The following is a 24,320-nucleotide window of genomic DNA, read 5'->3' on the forward strand; positions in this document are numbered from 1 at the left end:
AGAAGCCAACTTTTGAAATTAGAGACAATAAGAGACAATAAAAGCTTTTGACAAAACAAAAACTCTATTCTACTATTTTCAAAATTTCTCAAGTGGTAGCTGATCCATTTATCACTTTGGCCTTTGTTTTCTCCCCCTTTGGCATCAAGCACCAAAACGGGATCAATCTTGGCCTTTTAACCCCATTGCCTCACCAAAGTCTTCAATTAAGAGCAAATGGCAATAAGATTTCATGAGATGAACTTGGAATTAGTTACCCTCTCATCGGAGTGCAGTGGAAGTCTTGCATGGTCCAAGTTCACCTTTCCCTTTCAATTCACCTTCGAGACTAAATCAAGCAAACTCAAGCAAATGGTTAGTCTCAAAGGGTCAAGTTGTAACACATCTCCCCCTAAACATGTGCATCACTTTGCAACGGACTTGTGAGGTCCAGGGAGTGTATGTACAACTTGAGCACCACAATAAGCAACAATATGCAGAATGAACCTGATCAAACACATGTATGCTACAATTCAATCCAAGTTCCGCGAATCTAAGACATTTAGCTCACTACGCAGCCTGCAAAAGGTCTTCTCATCTAGAGGCTTGGTAAAGATATCGGCTAGCTGGTTCTCGGTGCTAACATGAAATACTTCGATATCTCCCTTTTGCTGGTGATCTCTCAAAAAGTGATGCCGGATGTCTATGTGCTTTGTGCGGCTGTGTTCAACAGGATTCTCCGCCATGCGGATAGCACTCTCATTGTCACATAGGAGTGGGACTTTGCTCAGATTGTAGCCAAAGTCCCGGAGGGTTTGCCTCATCCAAAGTAGTTGCGCGCAACACTGTCCTGCGGCAACATACTCGGCCTCAGCGGTGGATAGGGCAACGGATGTTTGTTTCTTAGAGTTCCATGACACCAGGGACCTTCCTAAGAATTGGCACGTCCCCGATGTACTCTTCCTATCGACCTTACATCCAGCATAGTCGGAGTCTGAGTATCCAACTAAGTCAAAGGTAGACCCCTTTGGATACCAGAGCCCGAAGCAAGGCGTAGCAACCAAATATCTAAGAATTCGCTTCATCGCCACTAAGTGACACTCCTTAGGATCGGATTGAAATCTAGCACACATGCATACGCTAAGCATAATATCCGGTCTACTAGCACATAAATAAAGCAAAGAACCTATCATTGACCGGTATGCTTTTTGATCAACGGACTTACCTCCTTTGTTGAGGTCGGTGTGTCCGTCGGTTCCCATCGGAGTCTTTGCGGGCTTGGCATCCTTCATCCCAAACCGCTTTAGCAGATCTTGCGTGTACTTCGTTTGGGAGATGAAGGTGCCGTCCTTGAGTTGCTTCACTTGGAACCCAAGGAAGTAGTTCAACTCGCCCATCATCGACATCTCGAATTTCTGCGTCATCACCCTGCTAAACTCTTCACAAGACTTTTGGTTAGTAGAACCAAATATTATGTCATCGACATAAATTTGGCACACAAACAAATCACCATCACATGTCTTAGTAAAAAGAGTTGGATCGGCCTTCCCAACCTTGAAAGCATTAGCAAGTAAAAAGTCTCTAAGGCATTCATACCATGCTCTTGGGGCTTGCTTAAGTCCATAGAGCGCCTTAGAGAGCTTACACACATAGTCGGGGTACCGTTCATCCTCGAAGCCAGGGGGTTGCTCCACGTACACCTCCTCCTTGATTGGCCAGTTGAGGAAAGCGCTCTTCACATCCATTTGGTACAACCTGAAAGAATGGTGAGCGGCATATGCTAGCAAGATACGAATGGACTCTAGCCTAGCCACAGGAGCGAAAGTCTCCTCAAAGTCCAAACCTGCGACTTGGGCATAACCTTTTGCCACAAGTCGAGCCTTGTTCCTCGTCACCACCCCGTGCTCGTCCTGTTTGTTGCGGAACACCCACTTGGTTCCCACAACATTTTGCTTCGGACGAGGCACCAGTGTCCAAACTTCATTGCGCTTGAAGTTGTTGAGCTCCTCCTGCATGGCCAATACCCAATCCGGATCTAGCAAGGCCTCCTCTACCCTGAAAGGCTCAATAGAAGAGACAAAGGAGTAATGCTCACAAAAATTAACTAATCGAGATCGAGTAGTTACTCCCTTGCTAATGTCACCCAGAATTTGGTCGACGGGATGATCCCTTTGGATCGTCGCTCGAACTTGGGTTGGAGGTGCCGGTTGCGCTTCTTCCTCCATCACGTGATCATCTTGTGCTCCCCCTTGATCAAGCGCCTCCACTTGAGGTACCTGTTCGTCATCTTCGGTTGGGGGATGCACCATAGTTGAGGAAGAAGGTTGATCTCGTTCATCTTGTTCCTGTGGCCGTACTTCTCCAATCGCCATGGTCCGTATAGCGGCCGTCGGAACATCTTCTTCATCTACATCATCACAATCAACAACTTGCTCTCTTGGAGAGCCATTAGTCTCATCAAATACAACGTCGCTAGAGACTTCAACCAAACCCGATGATTTGTTGAAGACTCTATACGCCTTTGTATTTGAGTCATAACCTAATAAAAACCCTTCTACAGCTTTGGGAGCAAACTTAGAATTTCTACCCTTCTTCACTAGAATGTAGCATTTACTCCCAAATACACGAAAGTACGATACATTGGGTTTGTTACCGGTTAGTAGCTCATATGACGTCTTCTTGAGGAGGCGATGGAGGTAGACCCTGTTGATGGCGTGGCAAGCAGTGTTAATGGCTTCCGTCCAAAAGCACTCGGGGGTCTTGAACTCTCCTAACATCGTCCTCGCCATATCGATGAGCGTCCTGTTCTTCCTCTCTACCACACCATTTTGCTGTGGTGTGTAGGGAGCGGAGAACTCGTGCTTGATCCCTTCCTCTTCAAGGAACTCCTCCACTTGAAGGTTCTTGAACTCGGATCCGTTGTCGCTCCTTATCTTCTTCACTTTGAGCTCAAACTCATTTTGAGCTCTCCTGAGGAAGCGTTTGAGAGTCCCTTGGGTTTCGGACTTTTCCTGCAAAAAGAACACCCAAGTGAAGCGGGAAAAGTCATCAACAATAACTAAACCATACTTACTTCCCCCTATGCTTAGATAGGCGACGGGTCCGAAGAGGTCCATATGCAGCAGCTCCAGGGGTCTTGAAGTGGTCATCACATTCTTGCTGTGATGCGCTCCTCCCACCTGTTTCCCTGCTTGACAAGCTGCACAAGGTCTATCTTTTTCGAAATGAACATTGGTTAGACCTATCACATGTTCTCCCTTTAGAAGCTTGTGGAGGTTCTTCATCCCCACATGTGCTAAGCGGCGATGCCATAGCCAGCCCATGCAAGTCTTAGCCATTAAGCATGCATCTAGACCGGCCTCTTCTTTTGCAAAATCAACTAAATAAAGTTTGCCGTCTAATACACCCTTAAAAGCTAGTGAACCATCACTTCTTCTAAAGACAGACACATCTACATTTGTAAATAGACAGTTATACCCCATATGACATAATTGACTAACAGATAGCAAATTATATCCAAGACTCTCTACTAAAAATACATTAGAGATAGAATGCTCATTAGAAATCGCAATTTTACCTAACCCTTTTACCTTGCCTTGATTCCCATCACCGAATATAATTGAATCTTGGGAATCTTTATTCTTGACGTAGGAGGTGAACATCTTCTTCTCCCCCGTCATATGGTTTGTGCATCCGCTATCAATAATCCAGCTTGAACCCCCGGATGCATAAACCTGCAAGGCAAATTTAGGCTTGGGATTTAGGTACCCAACTTTTGTTGGGTCCTACAAGGTTAGTCACAATTTCCATAGGGACCCAAATGCAAGTTTTATCACCTTTGCATTTTGCCCCTAACTTCCTAGCAATTACTTTTCTATCCTTTCTACAAATTGCAAAGGAAGTATTTAAAGCACAATAAATTGTAGAAGGTTCATTTGCTATTTTCCTAGGAGCATGAATAACATTCCTTCTAGGCACATGATGAATAGCATTTCTTTTAGGAACAACATTTCTCCTAGTAATATTTCTATCATACACATAAGAGGAACTAGGAGCAAACATGGCATGAGAATCATAAACATATGAATCAAAAGCATCATGACTTACATTTCTAGTTTGTCTTCTATCATGATACAAAAATGCATGGTTCCTTTTAGCACTAGTAGCCATAGGTGCCTTCCCTTTCTCCTTGGCGGGAATAGGAGCCTTATGGCTTGTTAAGTTCTTGGCTTCCCTCTTGAAGCCAAGTCCATCCTTAATTGAGGGGTGTCTACCAACCGTGTAGGCATCCCTAGCAAATTTTAGTTTTTCAAAATCACTTTTGCTAGTCTTAAGTTGAGCATTAAGACTAGCCACTTCATCATTCAATTTTGAAATGGAAAGTAAGTGTTCACTACAAGCATTAATATCAACATCCTTACACCTAGTGCAAATTTCAACATGTTCAACACAAGAGTTGGATTTATGTGCTTCTACTAGTTTAGCATTTAAGTCATCATTAATGCTCTTTAATTTAGAAATTGAATCATGGCATGTTGACACTTCACAAGCAAGCATTTCATTCCTCTTAATTTCTAGTGCAAGGGATTTTTGAGCCTCTACAAACTTATCATGTTCTTCATACAACAAATCCTCTTGCTTTTCTAAAAGTATATTCTTTTCATTCAAGGCATCAATTAATTCATTAATTTTGTCTATCTTAGATCTATCTAAGCCCTTGAACAAACATGAATAATCTACTTCATCCTCATCACTAGATTCGTTCTCACTTGAAGAAGCATAGGTAGAGTTGCGAGTACATACCTTCTTCTCTCTTGCCATAAGGCATGTGTGACGCTCGTTGGGGAAGAGGGCTGATTTGTTGAAGGCGGTGGCGGCAAGTCCTTCATTGTCGGAATCGGAAGAAGAGCAATCCGAGTCCCACTCCTTGCCTAGATGCGCCTCGCCCTTTGCCTTCTTGTAATGCTTCTTCTTTTCTCTCTTGTTTCCCTTTTCTTGGTCACTATCATTATCGGGGCAGTTAGCGATAAAATGACCAATCTTACCGCACTTGAAGCATGAGCGCTTCCCCTTCGTCTTGGTCTTGTTCGGCTGCCCCTTGTGACCCTTTAGCACCGTCTTGAAGCGTTTGATGATGAGAGCCATCTCCTCATCATTAAGTCCGACCGCCTCAATTTGTGCCACCTTGCTAGGTAGTGCCTCCTTGCTTCTTGTAGCTTTGAGAGCAAAAGGTTGTGGTTCGTTGATCGGTCCATTCAAGGCATCGTCCACGTACCTTGCCTCCTTGATCATCATTCGCCCGCTGACGAATTTTCCTAGGACTTCTTCGGGCGACATTTTGGTGTACCTAGGATTCTCACGAATATTATTCACCAAATGAGGATCAAGAACGGTAAAGGACCTTAGCATTAGTCGGACGACGTCGTGGTCCGTCCATCATGTGCTTCCGTAGCTCCTTATTTTGTTGATAAGGGTCTTGAGCCGGTTGTATGTTTGAGTTGGCTCCTCGCCCCTTATCATTGCGAACCGTCCAAGCTCGCCCTCCACCAACTCCATTTTGGTGAGCAAGGTAGCGTCATTTCCCTCATGAGAGATCTTGAGGGTATCCCAGATTTGCTTGGCGTTATCCAAGCCACTCACTTTATTATATTCATCCCTGCACAATGAGGCTAGAAGAACAGTAGTAGCTTGTGCATTCTTATGGATTTGCTCATTAATGAATATAGGACTATCCGAACTATTAAAGTGCATTCCACTATCTACAATCTCCCATATGCTAGGATGGAGAGAGAATAGGTGACTACGCATTTTGTGGCTCCAAAATCCGTAGTCCTCCCCATCAAAGTGTGGGGGCTTGCCGAGTGGAATGGAAAGCAAATGTGAATTTGAACTTTGCGGAATACGAGAGTAGTCAAAAGAAAAGTTAGAATTAACCGGTTTCCTTTGCTCGTAGTCGTTGTGGTCGTTGTCCTTTTGGGAAGATGTAGACTCATCACTGTCGTCGTAGTAGACGATCTCCTTGATGTGCCTCGTCTTCTTCTTCTTCCCTTCCTTTCGTCTATGACCCGATCCGGAGTCGGTAGGCTTGTCATCTTTGGGCTCATTGACGAAGGACTCCTTATCGTTGATCACGATTCCCTTCCCCTTAGGATCCATCTCTTCGGGCAGTTAGTCCCTTTCTTGAAGAGAACGGCTCCGATACCAATTGAGAGCACCTAGAGGGGGGGTGAATAGGTGATCCTGTAAAACTTCAAAACTTAAGCCACAAAAACTTGGTAAGGGTTAGCACAAGTATGGCCAAGTGGCTAGAGAGGAGTCAAAACACAATAACCACAAGAAATCAATCACAGAGATGACACGGTGGTTATCCCGTGGTTCGGCCAAGTACAAAAACTTGCCTACTCCACGTTGTGGCGTCCCAACGGACGAGAGTTGCACTCAACTCCTCTCAAGTGATCCAATGATCAACTTGAATACCACGGTGTTCTTGCTTTTCTTTTCTCAATCCCGTTTGCGAGGAATCTCCACAACTTGGAGCCTCTCGCCCTTACAAAAGATGTTCACAGAGAATCACGGAGCAAGGGAGGGATTAGCAACTCACACACAACACAAAGATCACAGCGAATACGCACACACAAGACCCAGACTTGAGCTCAAAAGACTAGCACACTAGAACGGAGCTCAAATCACTAGAATGTCGAACAAGTGCGCAAGATTGATGTGTGAGTGATCAAGAGTGCTCAAGGAATGCTTGGTGTTCTCCTCCATGCGCCAAGGGGTCCCTTTTATAGCCCCAAGGCAGCTAGGAGCCGTTGAGAACACATCTGGAAGGCTATCCTTGCCTTCTGTCGTCGGGAGCACCGGACAGTCCGGTGCACACCGGACACTGTCCGGTGCCCGATTTATTTCCATAAACAGCGAAGCCGACCGTTGCCGACCGTTGCAGATCTGGCGCACCGGACAGTCCGGTGCACACCGGACAGTCCGGTGCTTCCTTCCGACCGTTGACTCGGCCACGTGTCGCGCGCCGATCGCGCGGCCGACCGTTGGCCCGGCCGACCGTTGGCTCACCGGACAGTCCGGTGCACACCGAACAGTCCGGTGAATTTTAGCCGAAGTCGCCGGAGAAAAACCCGAGAGCGGCCTCTTCGGCCGAGAGAGCCTGGCGCACCGGACACTGTCCGGTGCACCACCGGACACTGTCCGGTGCACCACCGGACAGTCCGGTGCCCCAGACCGAAACAGCCTGTTGGCTGTACACAGCCAACTTTCTTCTCTTCTTCTTCTTCCTGTTTCTAATACTTAGACAAGTATATTAGTACACAAAACCAATGTACTAAGACTTAGAAACATACCTTTACTTGTGATTTGCACTTTGTTCATCCATGGGCATATTTTCACATTTAAGCACTTGTGTTTGCACTCAATCACCAAAATACTTAGAAATGGCCCAAGGGCACATTTCCCTTTCAAGGGGGCTGTCCGCGGGGAGGTGGCGGAGCTTCGCAGCGGGGTTGCCGTCGGTGAGCTCTGGGCGAGCAATCGGGGTGGGGGAGTGGTGTATTGCGTCCGTGGCGGTGTGGCGAAGCTAGGGGGCCAAGCAATCGCTTGACGGACCAACAGAGGGGCAGGGAGAAGAGAGGGACGGCTCACCGGGGAGGAAGACGATGGCAGCGGCCTTTCCACGAATTGGGCTCGGACGAGGGAGGAGGGGAATGGCCGAAGCTGGTGTGAGGAAGAAGGAGCTCGAGGCGAGCTTTTTATAGGCGCGCGGAGGCAAGGGGAGCGGTGGAGCTCCCTGACTCCGGCGAGCTTCCCGGTGCCGCCATAAATGGCGCACAGCGCCGCCGAGGGGACGCTACGGCGGGGCGGTACCGGCGAGGACGCTGGTCAAGGGGAGGAGGACGGAGCGGTGCCAAACTTTCCTGTGTGGCAGGATGGCAGAGGGGAGGACGGAGGCGATGGCCGGAGGTGACTTCGGCGAGGGGACGGCGGACGGACGACGAAGCAGCTGACCCGTGGGGTCACTTGGTCAGAGGGGGCGAGCGAGCAAGAGAGCGGGTGGCTGACGGGTGGGGACGCCTTGTCAGCGAGAGGGAGGGCGAGGTGAGGAGCGGCTGTCGCGTGCGCGGAAGCAGGCCGTAGTTGGGCCGAAAGCGGGGAGCGCGGGCGCGTGGGAAAAGGGGGGTTGCGGGTGTTGGGCCGAGATTCGGTCCAACAGGGTAAGGAGAGGGTTTTTTTCCTTTTTCTTTTTACTTTTCAAACCCCATTTCCCTTTTTGCCCCTTTTTCTTTTGAATAAAATATTTTGTGAATATTCTAAGTGTTTAGAAAATAGAATCTAAGTGAGGTGCCTTGTGATCAAACAAAATGTATGCATATGATGAAAGAAAAACTTAGTGGAGAACTTAGAATTAGGGGATGAAGGGAGGGGTAAAAGGTGGATTAGGGTTTCAAACCTAGATTGGGATTTTTGGGATGCTACAGATTTCAATCTGATCCAAGGGAGTGTCACTTAGTGGCTGTGAAGCGAATTCTTAGATATTTAGTCGCTACGCCTTGCTTCGGGATCTGGTATCCAAAGGGGTCTACCTTTGACTTGATTGGATATTCAGACTCCGACTATGTTGGATGTAAGGTCGATAGGAAGAGTACATCGGGGACGTGCCAATTCTTAGGAAGGTCCCTGGTGTCATGGAGTTCTAAGAAACAAACATCCGTTGCCCTATCCACCGCTGAGGCCGAGTACGTTGCCGCAGGACAGTGTTGCGCACAACTACTTTGGATGAGGCAAACCCTCAGGGACTTTGGCTACAATCTGAGCAAAGTCCCACTCCTATGTGATAATGAGAGTGCTATCCGCATGGCGGATAATCCTGTTGAACACAGCCGCACAAAGCACATTGACATCCGACATCACTTTTTGAGAGACCACCAGCAAAAGGAAGATATCGAAGTGTTTCATGTTAGCTCCGAGAACCAGCTAGCCGATATCTTTACCAAGCCTTTAGATGACCAGACCTTTTGCAAGTTGCGTAGTGAGCTAAATGTCTTAGATTCGTGGAACTTGGATTGATTTATAGCATACATGCGTTTTATGCCTTAATCATGTTCCTTGAGCTTGTTGTTGTTTATTTATGGTGCTCAAGTTGTACAAGCACTCCCCGGACCTTACAAGTCCGTTTGCAAGTGATGCACATATTTAGGGGGAGATGTGTTACAACTTGACTCTTTGGGACTAACCATGTGCTTGAGTTTGCTTGATTTAGTCCCAAAGGTGAATTGAAAGGGAAAAGGTGGACTTGGACCATGCAAGACTTCCACTGCACTCCGATGAAAGAGTAACTTATTCCAAGTTCATCTCTATGCTCTTATTGTCTTTTTACTCTTAGTTGAAGATTTTGGTGAGGCAATGGGGTTAAAGGGCCAAAATTGATCCCGTTTTGGTGCTTGATGCCAAAGGGGGAGAAAATAAGGCCAAAGCAAGAAATGGATCAACTACCACTTGAGAATTTTGAAAATAGTAGAGTTAGAGTTTTTGTTTGTCAAAATACTCTTGTTTGCCTCTTATTGTCAAAAGTTGATCTCTTGTGGGGAGAAGGCTTAATTATGGGAAAAGGGGGAGTTTTTGAATCCTTGATCAATTTCTCGTGAAATATCTCTCTTTATGTGTCAACATGTGTGCTTGACTTAGAGATAGGAAATTGAGTTTGATTTGCAAAAACAAACCAAGTGGTGGCAAAGAATGATCCATATATGTCAAATTTGAATCAAAACAATCTTGAGTTCTTATTTGAAGTGATTTTGCACTTGTTCTACTTGCTTTATGTTGTGTTGGCATAAATCACCAAAAAGGGGGAGATTGAAAGGGAAATGTGCCCTTGGGCCATTTCTAAGTATTTTGGTGATTTAGTGTCCAACACAAGTGCCTAAGTGTTAAATGGTGGACAAAGTACAAATCAAGTATAAAGGTATGTTTCTCAGACTTAGTACATTGTTTTAGAGACTAATGTATTGTGTCTAAGTGCTGGAAACAGGAAACATCAAGTTGAAATTAAAGATGGCTTTGTTCAGCCGAAGTCAGCTCAGTCTGGATGCACCGGACTATCCGGTGGTGCACCGGACAGTGTCCGGTGCGCCAGGCTGGCTCAGGTGAACTTGCTGCTCTCGGGAAGTGATTAACGGCGTACGGCTATAATTCACCGGACTGTCCGGTGAGCCAACGGTCGGTCGCGCGATCCGCGCGAGACACGTGGCCGAGCCAATGGTCGGAAGGGGGGCACCGGACTGTCCGGTGTGCACCGGACAGTGTCCGGTGCGCCAACGGCTCCAAAGCGCCAACGGTCGGCTTCGCCAAATAAGGAAGGAGATCCGCACCGGACTGTCCGGTGGTGCACCGGACTGTTCGGTGCGCCAGGCGACAGAAGGCAAGAATTGCCTTCCTGGAATGCTCTCAACGGCTCCTAGCTACCTTGGGGCTATAAAAGGGACCCCTAGGCGCATGGAGGAGTACACCAAGCATTCTCTAAGCATTCTCTAAGCATTCCTAAGCACCAAGACTTTGATTCCGCGCATTTGATTCTTTGCGATAGCAATTAGAGCTCCATTTGAGTTGTGAACCCGCTGAGTTGTGTTGTGAGCTCTTGTTGCGACTTGTGTGCGTGTTGATACTCTGATTTCGTGTCTTGTGTGTGTTGCTCATTCCTCCCTTACTCCGTGCTTCTTTTTGAACTTCAAAGTGTAAGGGCGAGAGGCTCCAAGTTGTGGAGATTCCTCGCAAACGGGATATAGTAAAGCAAAGCAAAGCACCGTGGTATTCAAGTGGGTCTTTGGACCGCTTGAGAGGGGTTGATTGCAACCCTCGTCCGTTGGGACGCCACAACGTGGACTAGGCAAGTGTTGAACTTGGCCGAACCACGGGATAAACCACTGTGTCTATCTGTGATTGATCTTCTTGTGGTTATCGTGTCTTGCAAGGACTCTTCTCTAGCCACTTGGCATTCTTGTGCTAACTCCTAATCAAGTTTTGTGGCATTAAGTTTCAAGTTTTACAGGATCACCTATTCACCCCCCCTCTAGGTGCTCTCAATTGTATTAGCCACAATGGCAGCTATATATTCCATAGCATTCAGATATAAATATTTATGGATGTTTAGTATTTGCACCAACTCGTGCTGGTGTCTCACCGGGGTATTTACCAGACCAGAAGATGGTGAAAACATGAACAATGTTGGCAAAGGAAACGTGGACAGATGGCTCCATATGCTCATGGATAACCAACAAGAAGATCATGCTGCGTACCATTCTTCAGACGAACACGATAATGACGAGGAGAATGCTTCGGATGAGCAGCGAACGCAGAGCCGGGTTGACGAAGAGAGCTGCAGGAATGGGATAACTGAATATTCTGATGAGATCGTCGAGGTTGAGGACGAGATTGTTTCTGACCAGGGAGTAGAAAGAGGGAGGAACAACTTTGGAATTAAAGACAGAGAGGAAAAGAAGATTTGGTTCCATAGGACTGACATCACCTAGGGTTTCCGGTCACTGCCATCATCACCCTCCATGATCCTGGGAATGAGAAAAGGTGTGGAACACATGGCTGTCGACGATGACCGCAAATATGGCTATGAGCATTCAGTGTCTAGAAGCAGCACTAAGTTTCCGCGCCCAGCAGCCTGTGCAGCTGCGCCTCGACGCTAGAGCCCAAGACGTCGCCCATGAACCTGTACACCTGAGCGAAGCGCAGGTCGTCCAGAGACAGGGGGAACTGAACAGTCTCGACGTCGACGCCCGGGATCGAGGCACCATTGTCAGCGCACCAGATGTATATAGATAAAATGTTGATCTGTGTTCAACCAAACCAGATGTATATAGATAAAATGTTGATCTGTGTTCAAACCAACATTGCACTATTCAACAGGATTGGTTCTGGGGCTAATTTGAAGCAAGATTTAAGTCTCATGAAAGGAGCTAATTTGAAGCAGGATCTTGTTTCCATCATTTTTTGTGCTATCAATTGTCTGTAGTTGTGGATGCTTAAAGTTAGTGTGCATATATTAAATTTAGTGGGCAACTGAATCGCTTGGCTAAATGATTCTAACAAAGAGCTTCACATGAATAAAAAAACAAACAAACTGAATCACTTTAGTAATGCAAAAATGATTCAGTTATAAGCCACAGAAAAAGTTGAGACTACGGCCAGGAAAGGACCTTGTGCTAGCAAAATCCCTAACGCTACTGCCCCTACCAACTGCCGCAAGCCAACCTCATCAGCAAGCTACCGCAGAATAGTGTTCACCCATGGCTTCAGCCTGTTACCACTAGAACACTTCTAAATACCGATGAAGCTGCCATATTAAATAAGGGAAACTGAAATGGCTGGATTGTTGCATGAAAGCAGTAAATATTTCAACAACAAAAAAAACTTGTGTTGAAACAGTAAGTCAACCCATTGATCGGTGTACTTCAGAAGTTCAGAATATATAGGGTAAAGTGTTTCAGTTAGAGTCACCCTGATGTCAGATGACTGAAGACATTCTGAAATTGAAATTGTCATCTGTTCTTTTATGACAGCAATTCAAGTGGCGTTCAGCGTCAACTGCTGGTCAGAAGAAAGAGAAGGTGTAGGCGTACCTAAGATGAGCTGGTTGTTGTTGAATCGGGAGAGTGGGATGGGGTCCGTGCGTGGGTGCTTGCCCGTGCAGGCAGTACGACGCTTGTCTCCTCCCCCAGCGCCCCGCGGAGGCGCGAGCACGGCCACGAGAAGGTGAGGCCCGAGTCCCTGAGGTCCAGCGCCACCGCGCCGGAGCCAGCGCCACCACAAGGGAGAGGAGCTATGAGAAGAGTACCAGCGACCGCGACGACACGAAGAACCAGTAGAAGTCAAGGTTGGCGGGAGTACCTGGTCCTGCGGGGCAGAGGAGGAGGAGGGAGGAGTTGGTGTAGAGATCGATGGCAGTGGCGACGGCGTGCTCGCCCGCGAGGATGATCTTGCCGGGCGCGCGGGCGTGCACTTCCAACGGGCCCCGATGCTCCGCCGTGCCAGCGACTGGATCCATGGCAAGGCACTGGGTACGCCGCCGCCGCCTCAACACCACCACGCTGCCGCCGCGCCAGTTCGTCACTCCGCCCGTTTCACCTCCGGCGGCCCGACAGCGACGACGCCAGTAGATAGACCTCCCTGGCCACCTCCGGCCTCTGCAGCGGCGATGAGGGTGGGGTGGCCTCCCTGTCCGGGCCTAGGCTCGGGCCGCTGCTCCCCTCGTCCTTATCGATGCTCAGAGAGGGGAGCGGGGCGGCTATCTCGGGGCTCGAGAGGGGATTGGATCGGAGTTATTTGAGATTGTAACAATCTCGTCGCGCGGCTTCACTAGTTTATTACTCCGCAGCTATACTTCGCTAGTTTGGTATTATGGAGCTCAAAGCCATGCCAGATTGGGACTGTTAATCTTCCGTCCTCTGTAACCTTCTATAAGCTACGGTAAAAGTCAATTTTGTCCACGACGATGATGTAACCGATCTCTACATTCTGGAGATGGCGGACAGGGGACGACGGAAGCGAGGAAGAAGACAGCGACGGAAGCGAGGAAGAAGCCACTTGGTGTAGGATACCTCGGGGCGGCCGTTCTCGGCGCATCGGAAGCCGACGTCGAGGAACCCCACCGCCGCCGCCAGCCCAGACCCAGTCCCCGTCGAACAGGTCGCACTCCTCCTCGCCGCCACTCCCCGCCGCCGCGATGGAGACCCCACCGGCCCAGAGCAGCAGCAGCGCGGCGGCCGCCACGGCCAGCCCCGCCATCTCGGCCTTCTCCCGCCGCCCCTTGGACGCCCGCCGCAGCAGGCGCTTCACCGGCGAGCCCGGCAGCATTGCCGCTGCCTACCTGGTGCCTCAGCGCGCGGGGCTAGCCGCGCGTATCTCCCAGTCGAGCTCCTGCTTCTAGTCGTGGTCCTCAGCGCGCGGGGCTCCCTCCTCGGCCTCTGCTCCTCCCGCGCCCGGTTCCCATCGCCGCTCTCTTCCGATCCCCAGCGCGTCTTCTTCCCCAGCCGCGCCCTGCCCTCTGTTCTGCTCTGCTCGCCGCGCCCTGAACCTTGCTCCAGCTCGCCGGTTGGATCTCCCTGGTGCCGCGCCCCTGCTCATCTTCCTCGCGCGCGCCTCCTCCCCATGGCCGGCAGCAGGCAGGCAGGTCCTAGCAGACTGCGAGACGGCGGTTGCAGCGGTTCTCCTGCTCGTCACGGTTGCAGCGGGAACCGCGGTCGGCCCTGCTCATCTTCCTCGTCACGGTACTGTATTTACACCTCCGAGGCGGAGGAGGTTGCTCTCTCACGTGTGGGATACCATGTCGTGCAGCCAGGACAGATCCGGGAAGGCACAACCGCACAACGCATGTTCCGAATCTCAGCCAAGAAGCGCCCACGAGCTGCTGCCATGCCATGCCGCCGTGCCATGGCAGCCAGCCAGCAATAACACATCTCCCGCGCCCGGTTCCCATCACCGCTCTCTTCCCCAGCGCGTCTTCTTCCCCAGCCGCGCCCTGTCCTCTGTTCTGCTCTGCTCGCCGCGCCCTGAACCTTGCTCCAGCTCGCCGACTGGATCTCCCTGGTGCCGCGCCCCTGCTCGTCTTCCTCGCGCGCGCCTCCTCCCCATGGCCGGCAGCAGGCAGGCAGGTCCTAGCAGACTGCGAGACGGCGGTTGCAGCGGTTCTCCTGCTTGTCACGGTTGCAGTGGGAACCGCGACCGGCCCTGCTCATCTTCCTCGTCACGGTACTGTATTTACACCTCCGAGGCGGAGGAGGTTGCTCTCTCACGTGTGGGATACCATGCCGTGCAGCCAGGACAGATCCGGGAAGGCACAACCGCACAACGCATGTTCCGAATCTCAGCCAAGAAGCGCCCACGAGCTGCTGCCATGCCATGCCGCCGTGCCATGGCAGCCAGCCAGTAATAACACATCTCCCGCGCCCGGTTCCCATCGCCGCTCTCTTCCCCAGCGCGTCTTCTTCCCCAGCCGCGCCCTGTCCTCTGTTCTGCTCTGCTCGCCGCGCCCTGAACCTTGCTCCAGCTCGCCGGCTGGATCTCCCTGGTGCCGCGCCCCTGCTCGTCTTCCTCGCGCGCGCCTCCTCCCCATGGCCGACAGCAGGCAGGCAGGTCCTAGCAGACTGCGAGACGGCGGTTGCAGCGGTTCTCCTGCTCGTCACGGTTGCAGCGGGAACCGCGGCCGGCCCTGCTCATCTTCCTCGTCACGGTTGCAGCGGCTGCGAGACGGCGGCGCGCGCTCTGTTTTCTTGTCTCTCACGCGGCAAGGGAGTACTCCGGCCAGGGGTAGATTAGTACGAAGGGGTACACAACCTGCATCAAGAGCAACAAAATAGACGTTAATAGAGCGCGGGAGATTAACTGTCCCAATCTGGCGTGACTTTGAGCTCCATAATACCAAACTGGTGAAGTACAGCTGCGGAGTAATAAACTGGTGAATCAGCGTGACGAGAATGTTACAAACTCAAATAACTCGATTGGATCGCGCCACTCTGCACGCCGAGGAGAACTGTATACTGGGGGAGTGGATCGCGCCGAGGAGTGGATTACGGTGGACCGGGATGGGCGGGCACGACCGTGGATCGTGGCGAGGAGCAGATGGGTGAGGGAGTGGATCACGCCGATGGAGAAGGGAGTGAATCGCGCCGAGGAGTGGATCGCGGCGAGGAGGAGAAGGGAGTAGATCGCACCGAGGAGTGGATCGCGGACCTTCCATCCGTGGCCTCAGGCAGAACCGTGCGCCAGCAAAAACTGTGGACGCCTACACTAAAACCTTATAGAGTAGTAATAGATTGATTGTGAGGGTTAAATCTGTAGTGCAGTGTCATTTTTTATGTGAAAAATATATTCACAAGAGACAAAAATGTACACAAACACATATATACATTCACATATTTACGGTTACATTGTACAACAGGGACATAATATTTAAACACATATAACTAATACTATAGTTAAAATGTAAAAGAAAAATTGCTGGAATATGTAAACTAACACACATGTACAAATTAATAAAATGGGTATGGGGTTGAATGAACCATAGCCATATTAAAAAGGGGAAGTAGGGGTTCTGTGCTCTCTATCGACTTATTAGCAGTGTATCCGTAGATACTTGGCCCAATGCAGCGGCCCAGTCCATCAGTGGCCATAATCGGGGTTAAAAGAAGGCCAGGGGCTTTGGAACCCTAGTCTCCATCTTCTCCCCTAGCCACTGTCACCTCCAACGTCGTCGCGGGCCCGATTGCCGTGCGGGCGTGGACTCCACCCCAGGCGCGGGCCCGGCAGCCAGCAGCAGACATAGCCGCCTGGGGGCTCAGGTCTGGCCTCCGTCACGGGGGCCCAGCCCCAGCCACGGGTGCTTGGCCGCTAGCAGTGGGAGCACGACCGCCAACAGAGGACACATGTCCGACCGTAGCCGTCGTGGGCGCGGGACCAACCTTAGCCGCGGATCCGGTCGCCGACCATCTCGCCGTCAGTCCAAGTGCGCCACTGCACAAGTAAAAGCAGTGCCCCATGTCCTCCCCTTCTTCCTTGCAAATTTAGGAGATGGAGTCCTCCTTCTCCTCGTCGGAGGAGAACTGTCCGCTGTCGTGACTGACGTTGGGGAGGTCGGCCTCATCCTTGATGGGGCGCAGACCTGGGCGTCGCGCAGCCGCCTCTCCCACGTGGCGACGTTGCGGGAGCAGTGCGGGAGACGACATCAGGAGTGCGGAAGGTGGCGGGGAATCAACCACTGCATTGGTGTAGATTGGCGGGCAACCTGTCCGGGCTGCCATCGTCGGACGGCGACCAAATCCAGGCAGCGCGGGTGTTGGTGGCCTCCAACGAGGCCTCTCCTCGACTAACGTGGTGGACGCGACAGCCATCGAGCGCAGGGTGGAGATAATGGTGTTCTCGAGGATCCCCGCGTCGCGCAGCACACATGCCGCATACCCATGGACCGGGCAGTAGTCTGGTGGGTACGGGTTGGAGGTCGGCGTCGCCTCAACTGGAGTGGAAGACGGAGGAACAACCGCCACTGTTGGCGCTCGTGCACGGCGCGACATCGGTCCACGGCGCAGTGGTTCACGCGAGCGGTTCTGTGAAGTGTGGGAAGCCACACACCGGTGAAACCGTCGACACTCATCTGCATGATGACGCTGTGGATGGCGAAGCCGACATGGTCGTTGTCGAGGACTCCCACGTGACATGCCCGGATGAACTCGCGGATGACGACTCGCCGGAGTTTCTTCACAAGTCGGCGAAGATTAAGCATCGACATTTTTGTTACCTTTTTCTTTCTTCTTCGCCGGATTTCTGACTGTCTTTTCTGCTTCGATGATGTCGACGGCGGTGGTTGGCCGACGAGTCCTCTGTTTTCTTGATGTTGGCGGCGACCTTTTTCTTTCTTCCTCAGTGGTTGGAGACGTGCATGATAACGTGTTGTAAAGTATCATATTGTGAATGAGAATGAATCTCTACACTATGTATGCCATTAAGGTCCCGTTTGTTTCATTTCATTTTGAGGAATTGGAATCTTACTAATGGAATATGCTATTTTTTTAGAATGTGACATTCCACCACTTTCTAAAGTTACCATATAAGCCTATATATCTCAAATTCATGGGGTGAGAGATGGAAATTGATTCTATAGATTTACATGTTATTTTTCCGATGTAAAACTTATAGCACAGTCTTCTACTTGCTTCGCCATACCATAAATATAGTATATAACTATCTCTCTCAAATGATTTAGGATAATATACAAATATATTACATATATAAATATATGAACTTAATTAGTTTTGTCTAAATTATAATTATTAAAATGGAATTCAATTCCAATGAAACAGACGAGGCATAACAGTAAACAAATATATACACAATGAACGGACGGCTTCACACCCGTACGTCCGTTCGGTCGATTAAGCACTTTTACATTATGGCTAATTAGGATTAAAGGGGATGCGTAACTGCTAATCTTCTGGAGACTTCTTATTATATCTAGATGAGATCACCACCGTCTTTTATCCTTCAGCAGTTCTCAGTGAGTTAAGCAGTGGCGATGATCGCTGCTGCATCTGCATGTGGCGACACGATGCCGCTAGCATCTCCATACATGTACGTACGTCTCTATTATTGAGTTTGGAACATCATGATAATTAGGCCCCGTTTCAATCTCACGGGATAAACTTTAGCTTCCTGCTAAACTTTAGCTATATGAATTGAAGTGCTAAAGTTTAGCTTCAATTACCACCATTAGCTCTCCTGTTTAGATTATAAATGGCTAAAAGTAGCTAAAAAAAGCTGCTAAAGTTTATCTCGCGAGATTGGAACAGTGCCTTAATCTCCCTTCTTCTCTTTTTCTCCATACTACCCGTATTACTATGTTAATTCCTCTGTTCTTTTTTATTTATTGCGGTTTAGTAAAAAATAAACTAGACTGCGACAAATATTCGAAAACAGGATATTATTAGAGAGGGCTTGTTACACAAAATGGTAGTTTTGCATGTACGAGAACTATGGAACACAGACACGCCTTAATTGAGATTTTCTTTTAAAAATCCAGATAACCACTAAGGTTTTCTTTTAAAAAAAGGCATGACGATGTATAGTTTTAAACGAAAACAGCAACAATTAACTAAGACCCATTTAGCAGATCGTGCAATTTGGGTGTGGTTACAGATAAAATCACCCAACGGCCGCCATGGCAAGAGAGATCGTCGGGACATTGTAGTCATACATACAGGTGAGAGGCAGTGCCAGTGCCAGTTATCAGCAGCTCAGCGAGGGAAAGGATAAGGTAGTTACGCCGTTAATTCTGCTCCTACGCCTAGCTGTCACCGGATCATTATCGTCAAAGGCTTATAAAAGGCCCCAGCCCTGACCCTGAGCTGAACCAATCTCTCGTTGTCGCAGCATCCCAGTATCTCAACTCCGCCAAGCCAAGCTCAGCGAAAACTCAGGCGATCGGACGACGCCCCAAGGAACAAGTGCAGCGGAACGAAGCTTCGGCGTCCTCGTCGTCCCGTCGCAAGGTAACAGCAACCAACCAATCCATCCTCTGTCTTCCTGTTCCTGATCAATCTGCTTGCACGTACGCCGGCCGCCCCCACGCGTTACCACATCTCTTTACGGATCCCACGCTGTAGTTTAAGGACGCCGTACGTCGCCGATCGTACCAACAACCTACCTACCTACTAGCGCCTTCCTGCTGTTAGATACTTAGATGTGGTGCATAGGTTCAGTCAGGATTAGAAGAAAAAAAGAGAGGAGGCGACGGCGGCGATATCGGCTTTTCCTTGGTCTGCAATGCACCCTCTGCGGTGCCTTCGATTGCTTCGCTTCAGTCGGAGGGGAGAGCCTGGGATAGATTCCTGCAGCCTCGTGTATGATTCCTGGCGGCGTTAGTCAGGTTTCTGAAATGCGAAGCTTCGCTTCGGTTATGGCTCGTTCGTCTTCGTCTTGGATTTCTAATTTCTTAACATCCTGCCATTGCCGTGCTGCGTCTTGGATCCTTATTATGTCAGAAGAGTAATTCTGGGGGTTCCAAAATAGCCACTGATGATGGCTTTGCACAGAAACAAAGTGCACCCATCAATCGGCTGTTGATGAATGATGTTGTCGGTTCTTATTCCATTACCTGCCACTTTGTACCGGATTGTTGTTATACATACCATACCATACAGTCAGCATTTTAAAAATTGTTAGCCTTTTTCACGTGGTCCTCCAGCTGCAGAGGCTAATGTTGTTTCTTTTCCTTTGTGCAGTGCAGATCACAAGTCCATAACAAGAAAGACAACAAAACTATGCTGAAAGATGTGCTTGCATAGAAGAGACTTCTGCAGCAACACCACCAAGGGCCTGGTGGTTCTTGCGCAAGGTCCGCAGGCCTGCTCGTCTCTTGACTTGAGCGGCGGTCACCTTGCCTGCATCTACTCCACGCCCTTCAGACTCCGACGCCACCGACCCATAAGGCGCAGTCCACCTGATTGACAACAGAAAGCTAGCCCTGTGCGTGATCACATAGTTTTTATGGAGATAAAAGATATGAAGACCAGAGGGAAGACTTTGACGGAGCGGTACGAGATGGGGAAGCTGCTGGGGAAAGGCGCGTTCGGGAAGGTGCACTATGCAAGGGACCTCGAGTCCAACCAGGGTGTTGCTATCAAGATCATGGACAAGGACAGGGTGCTCAAGGCCGGGCTCTCGGAGCAGGTAAAGCGTGAGATCACGACTATGCGGCTGGTGGAACACAAAAACATCGTTCGTCTCCATGAGGTCATGGCGACACGGAACAAGATCTACATCATCATGGAGTATGCCAAAGGGGGTGAGCTCTTAGACAAGGTTAAGAGGAGCGGCAGGCTGACGGAGGCTGACACACACAGATACTTCCAACAGCTCATTGGCGCACTGGATCACTGCCACAGCCGAGGCGTGTACCACCGGGACTTGAAGCGTGAGAATCTGTTGTTGGATGAGAATGGGGACCTTAAGGTGTCTGACTTTGGACTGAGCGCGTTTTCAGAGTCGAGGAGGACAGATGGGCTGCTCCATACTGTCTGTGGGACACCAGTGTATATAGCTCCGGAGGTGATCAAGAAGACGGGATACGATGGTGCAAAATCAGACATCTGGTCTTGTGGTGTCGTCCTGTTTGTTCTCGCTGCTGGCTACCTCCCTTTCCAGGGCCCAAACATGATGGAGATTTATCGAAAGATACATGATAGTGATTTCAGGTGCCCCAGTTGGTTTTCACACAAACTCAAGAGGCTGCTATACAAGATTCTGAACCCCAACCCTAGCATGAGACCTTCAATTCAGGAGATAAAAGAGTCTACCTGGTTTCGAAAAGGTCCTAGGGAGATCAGTGCAGTGAAGGAGAAAGTTCTTAGCGAGAATGCCACCGCCACAAATGCTGCCCCAGTGCTTGCTGCTAGGCGCAAGGAGATTGCTCACGAAGATAAGACCCTGGTTGCCACAAAACTCAATGCCTTTGAAATCATCGCGTTCTCAGCAGGGTTGGACCTTTCTGGTCTGTTTATCAAGGAGTGCAGGAAGGAGACACGGTTCACTTCAGATAAGCCTGCATTGGCCATCATCTCAAAGCTTGAAGATGTCGCGAAAGCACTGAATCTCAGGATAAGGAAGAAGGACAACAACACTGTCATCATTCAAGGGAGGAAGCATGGGGGCAATGGTGTCCTTCAGTTTGACACGCAGATCTTTGAGATCACACCATCCTGCCATCTCGTTCAGATGAAACAAACTAGTGGCGATCTACTTGAGTACCAGAAACTGTTGGAAGAGGGCATCCGACCAGGGCTGAAGGACGTTGTCTGGGCTTGGCATGGAGATGATCTGCAGCAGAAGTAGGAGTAGCTTCAGCTGTCTCCCGTAGATTATGTTCTACATTCCATTCCTTATTTTTTAGCAACAACATTCCCTTTTTTGTATTGGTGGTGATATGAACCATTAGGCTATGTTTTGTTTGAGCAATAATTGTTGTGGAGTTGAGTTGTTGTGTTACATTCTGAAGATTGTTACAGTTTTGTAATGGCTGTCAATATCAGTAATGAAAATAAATGTTGTTGATCCTTAAAAAGGGTCGAGCTTTCCAGGTGATACATTAGTAGTTTGATGTGTAGCAGATGCAACCATATTATCCTCTTGCAACATTATGCAGTGCTGCATGGTGCACACAAATCTTCAGTGCAAAAAGGAGAGGCTGACTGAAACTGAAACCATAGCTGAGTAGGGATCATCTTACTGCAACAACACATTCAAAAGTTAGACCAAGTGAAGGGTACATGACCCAGCTTGAAGGGCTTTCATGCTCTCTTTTTTACTACTAATGTCTTTGAATGGGGGGTGTCAGTTTTCACTCAAAGCATGTAGCACTAGACAGAAATCGTGGGGTTGCTGCAGATTGCACCACTAGTCATCGCCATTTCGACAATGGAGGATGCGACCAGTAAGCAGCAACAGTAGGCTCAGAATTGAAGGCCAAGGCAGCCAGAACATGGCGTTTTACAGCTATAAGGAGCTTAGTTGATAATGTCTAGTTGACATTTCACAATACTGATGCTAAAGGTTGTTTGTGTACTTGCCCAAATTGCGGGCAACTGGGGCACCGGAAAACAAGTTACAAGTGCCCTTTAAATGGAACCAAAAAAAGGTGTGTGCCACTGCTGCATCAGTTGTAAAATTAAAATGTTGTTTGTATTATATTATATTTATATACCATCATTGTATCCCTCTTTGTAGGAAGAGAAAGCCGCGGAAGAATACGACAAAAAATTGGATACCAAAAGAGTTGCGGACTGCCACATCACCAAATATTGAAGCTGCAAACGAAGAGGAAGCACCAAGTGGTGAACTAGTGACAAGGGCACCAATTGTTGTAGCTGCTGATGAAGATGAAGCACCAATTGTGGAGGCTGCTAATGATGAAGCACCAAATGTGGTGGCTGCTAATGAAGATGAAGCACCAATTGTGGTAGCTGCTAATGAAGATGAACACATGACTGCTACTTCGCCACCTAGAAGTGTCAAATGGGTAGTTAAGAAAATTACCCCCCGAAAGAAACTGAAGAACCGTGCAGATCACAGACAGTAGATCTGAAACTGAGAAAGTGTTGTCTGTTTGTTCCCAGAAACTGAGAAAGTGTATTGTCTGTATTATGTACTTGATCCCAGAACTTAACTGAAGTGTTGTCTGTTGTCTGTTTCTTCCCAGTTTATGGTTTAGTGTCTGTCTGTATTATGTACTTGATTCCAGAACTTAACTGAAGTATTGTCTGTTTTATGTATTTGAGAAAGTGTTGTCTTGTCTGAAACTGAAATGGTTGTCTGGTTTGATCTGCAACTGAACTGGTGAACATCACCAAAAAATGGCTGTTATCTGAAACTGGAGTGTTGTCTTGTCTGAAACTGAACTGGTGAACATCACCAAAATCTGCTGAACATCACCAGAAACTGGCTGTCTCTGGTGGCCTGCACCACCTCTTCCCGCCTCCCCCTGTTTCGGCCCTGGTTTCAGTGCCTCCTAGTGCGCCTGCGTCGGTACTCCTCCCATCCGTTCTCTTGCCTAGGTAGCTGAACACCACCAGAAACTAAAGACAGCTGAAAACAGCCAGTTCTGGTCGTTCAGTTGAGATTCTGGTCGAAAAGCAGTTCACCAGTTCAGTTCAGTTCAGTTGAAGACAGCCAGTTCAGTTGAGATTCTGTTCAGTTCACCAGAAACTGAAGACAGCCAATTCGAAAAGCATAGATTGGCTGGCTTTATTTCGACCAGAATCTCAAATGAAGACAGCCAGTTCGCCAGTTCGAAAAGCAGTTCACCAGAAACTGAACTGCTGAACTGAACTGCTTAACTGAAAATACAGCCAGTTCACCAGAAACTGAAGATGCAAAGCAGTACACAGATATTTTTTAGATAATGGAAAAATCATCCGACCTTGGCCTCAAATGAGGTTACGGCCATTTATTACAAGGGACGGAGGCATATTGCCAAAACTCCTCCTATGACCACATCAGAGAACCCCAACTAGCCAAATTGAAGAACTTCAGCTACCGAACCACAACTACTACATAGTTAAACGCAACACATATCCCCATCCAAAATTGCTAAAGAACTGTAGTAGCACCCTCTCCACATTACGACATGAAGACTTTATTAACTCTTGGTCCTCCCTTCTAGGCTGAAGCTGAGACCAGAAGCGGCACCAATATGTTGCCCTGAAGGCTACCTGCACACATGATTTAGGAGATGAATTATTGAACACCACATCATTTCTACTTAACCAAATAGCCCAACAAATTGCCGATGCAACGGTTAATAGTAAGTTTCGCACTCTGGGAAGCCTCCCGCTCGCCCAAACCCCAAACAAATCATTAACATCTCGAGGAGGTCTCAACCCCGTGCTTATCTGAATCAACCGCCAAATGAATGACGCATACAAACAACTGAAAAACAGGTGCTTTATTGTCTCCGGTCTACTACAAAAGCAACATATCTTATTACCATTCCAATGCCTCCTAGCCAAGTTATCCTTTGTTAATGTTACCCCTCTTTTGAGGTACCACATAAAAATCTTAATTTTCAGAGGAAGCCTAAGTTTCCAAAGGTCCTTATTATCCGCCCCCATCCCATTGTTAAGAGATGCCAGATACAGAGACTTAACCGTAAACATCCCGTTGGCGGTCAAGTTCCATCTGAACAAGTCCCTGTTTGAATTCAATTCGGTATGCGCAACAAGTGAGACCAATTGAAACCATTGGACCCTCAACTGTTGAGCCAAACCCCTCCGAAAGGAAATATT

General features: G+C 48.8%; 1 protein-coding gene across 2 annotated transcripts; it reads left to right on the forward strand.

Moving 5' to 3' along the window:
* The first annotated feature begins 18,911 nt into the window (after positions 1–18,911).
* On the forward strand, positions 18,912–21,607 carry LOC100384585 (putative CBL-interacting protein kinase family protein). Of its 2 annotated transcripts, none has more exons than XM_008664036.2 (2): positions 18,912–19,031; positions 19,769–21,607. In XM_008664036.2, the coding sequence occupies exon 2, from the start codon at positions 20,029–20,031 to the stop codon at positions 21,370–21,372; it is 1,344 nt and encodes a 447-aa protein (XP_008662258.1). In that variant the 5' UTR covers positions 18,912–19,031; positions 19,769–20,028; the 3' UTR covers positions 21,373–21,607. The 2 variants fall into 2 exon arrangements, with proteins under 2 accessions (XP_008662258.1, NP_001170561.1); NM_001177090.1 differs by having other exon boundaries at positions 18,920–19,031; positions 19,764–21,596.
* The last annotated feature ends 2,713 nt before the right edge of the window (positions 21,608–24,320 follow it).

This window comes from Zea mays, chromosome 10 (assembly GCF_902167145.1).
Source record: "Zea mays cultivar B73 chromosome 10, Zm-B73-REFERENCE-NAM-5.0, whole genome shotgun sequence".
NCBI classification, from domain to species: domain Eukaryota; kingdom Viridiplantae; phylum Streptophyta; class Magnoliopsida; order Poales; family Poaceae; genus Zea; species Zea mays.

Bases quoted from the DNA above. Each gene is read 5' to 3' on its own strand.
- LOC100384585 (XM_008664036.2), top strand. From the start codon at position 20,029: ATGGAGATAAAAGATATGAAGACCAGAGGGAAGACTTTGACGGAGCGG.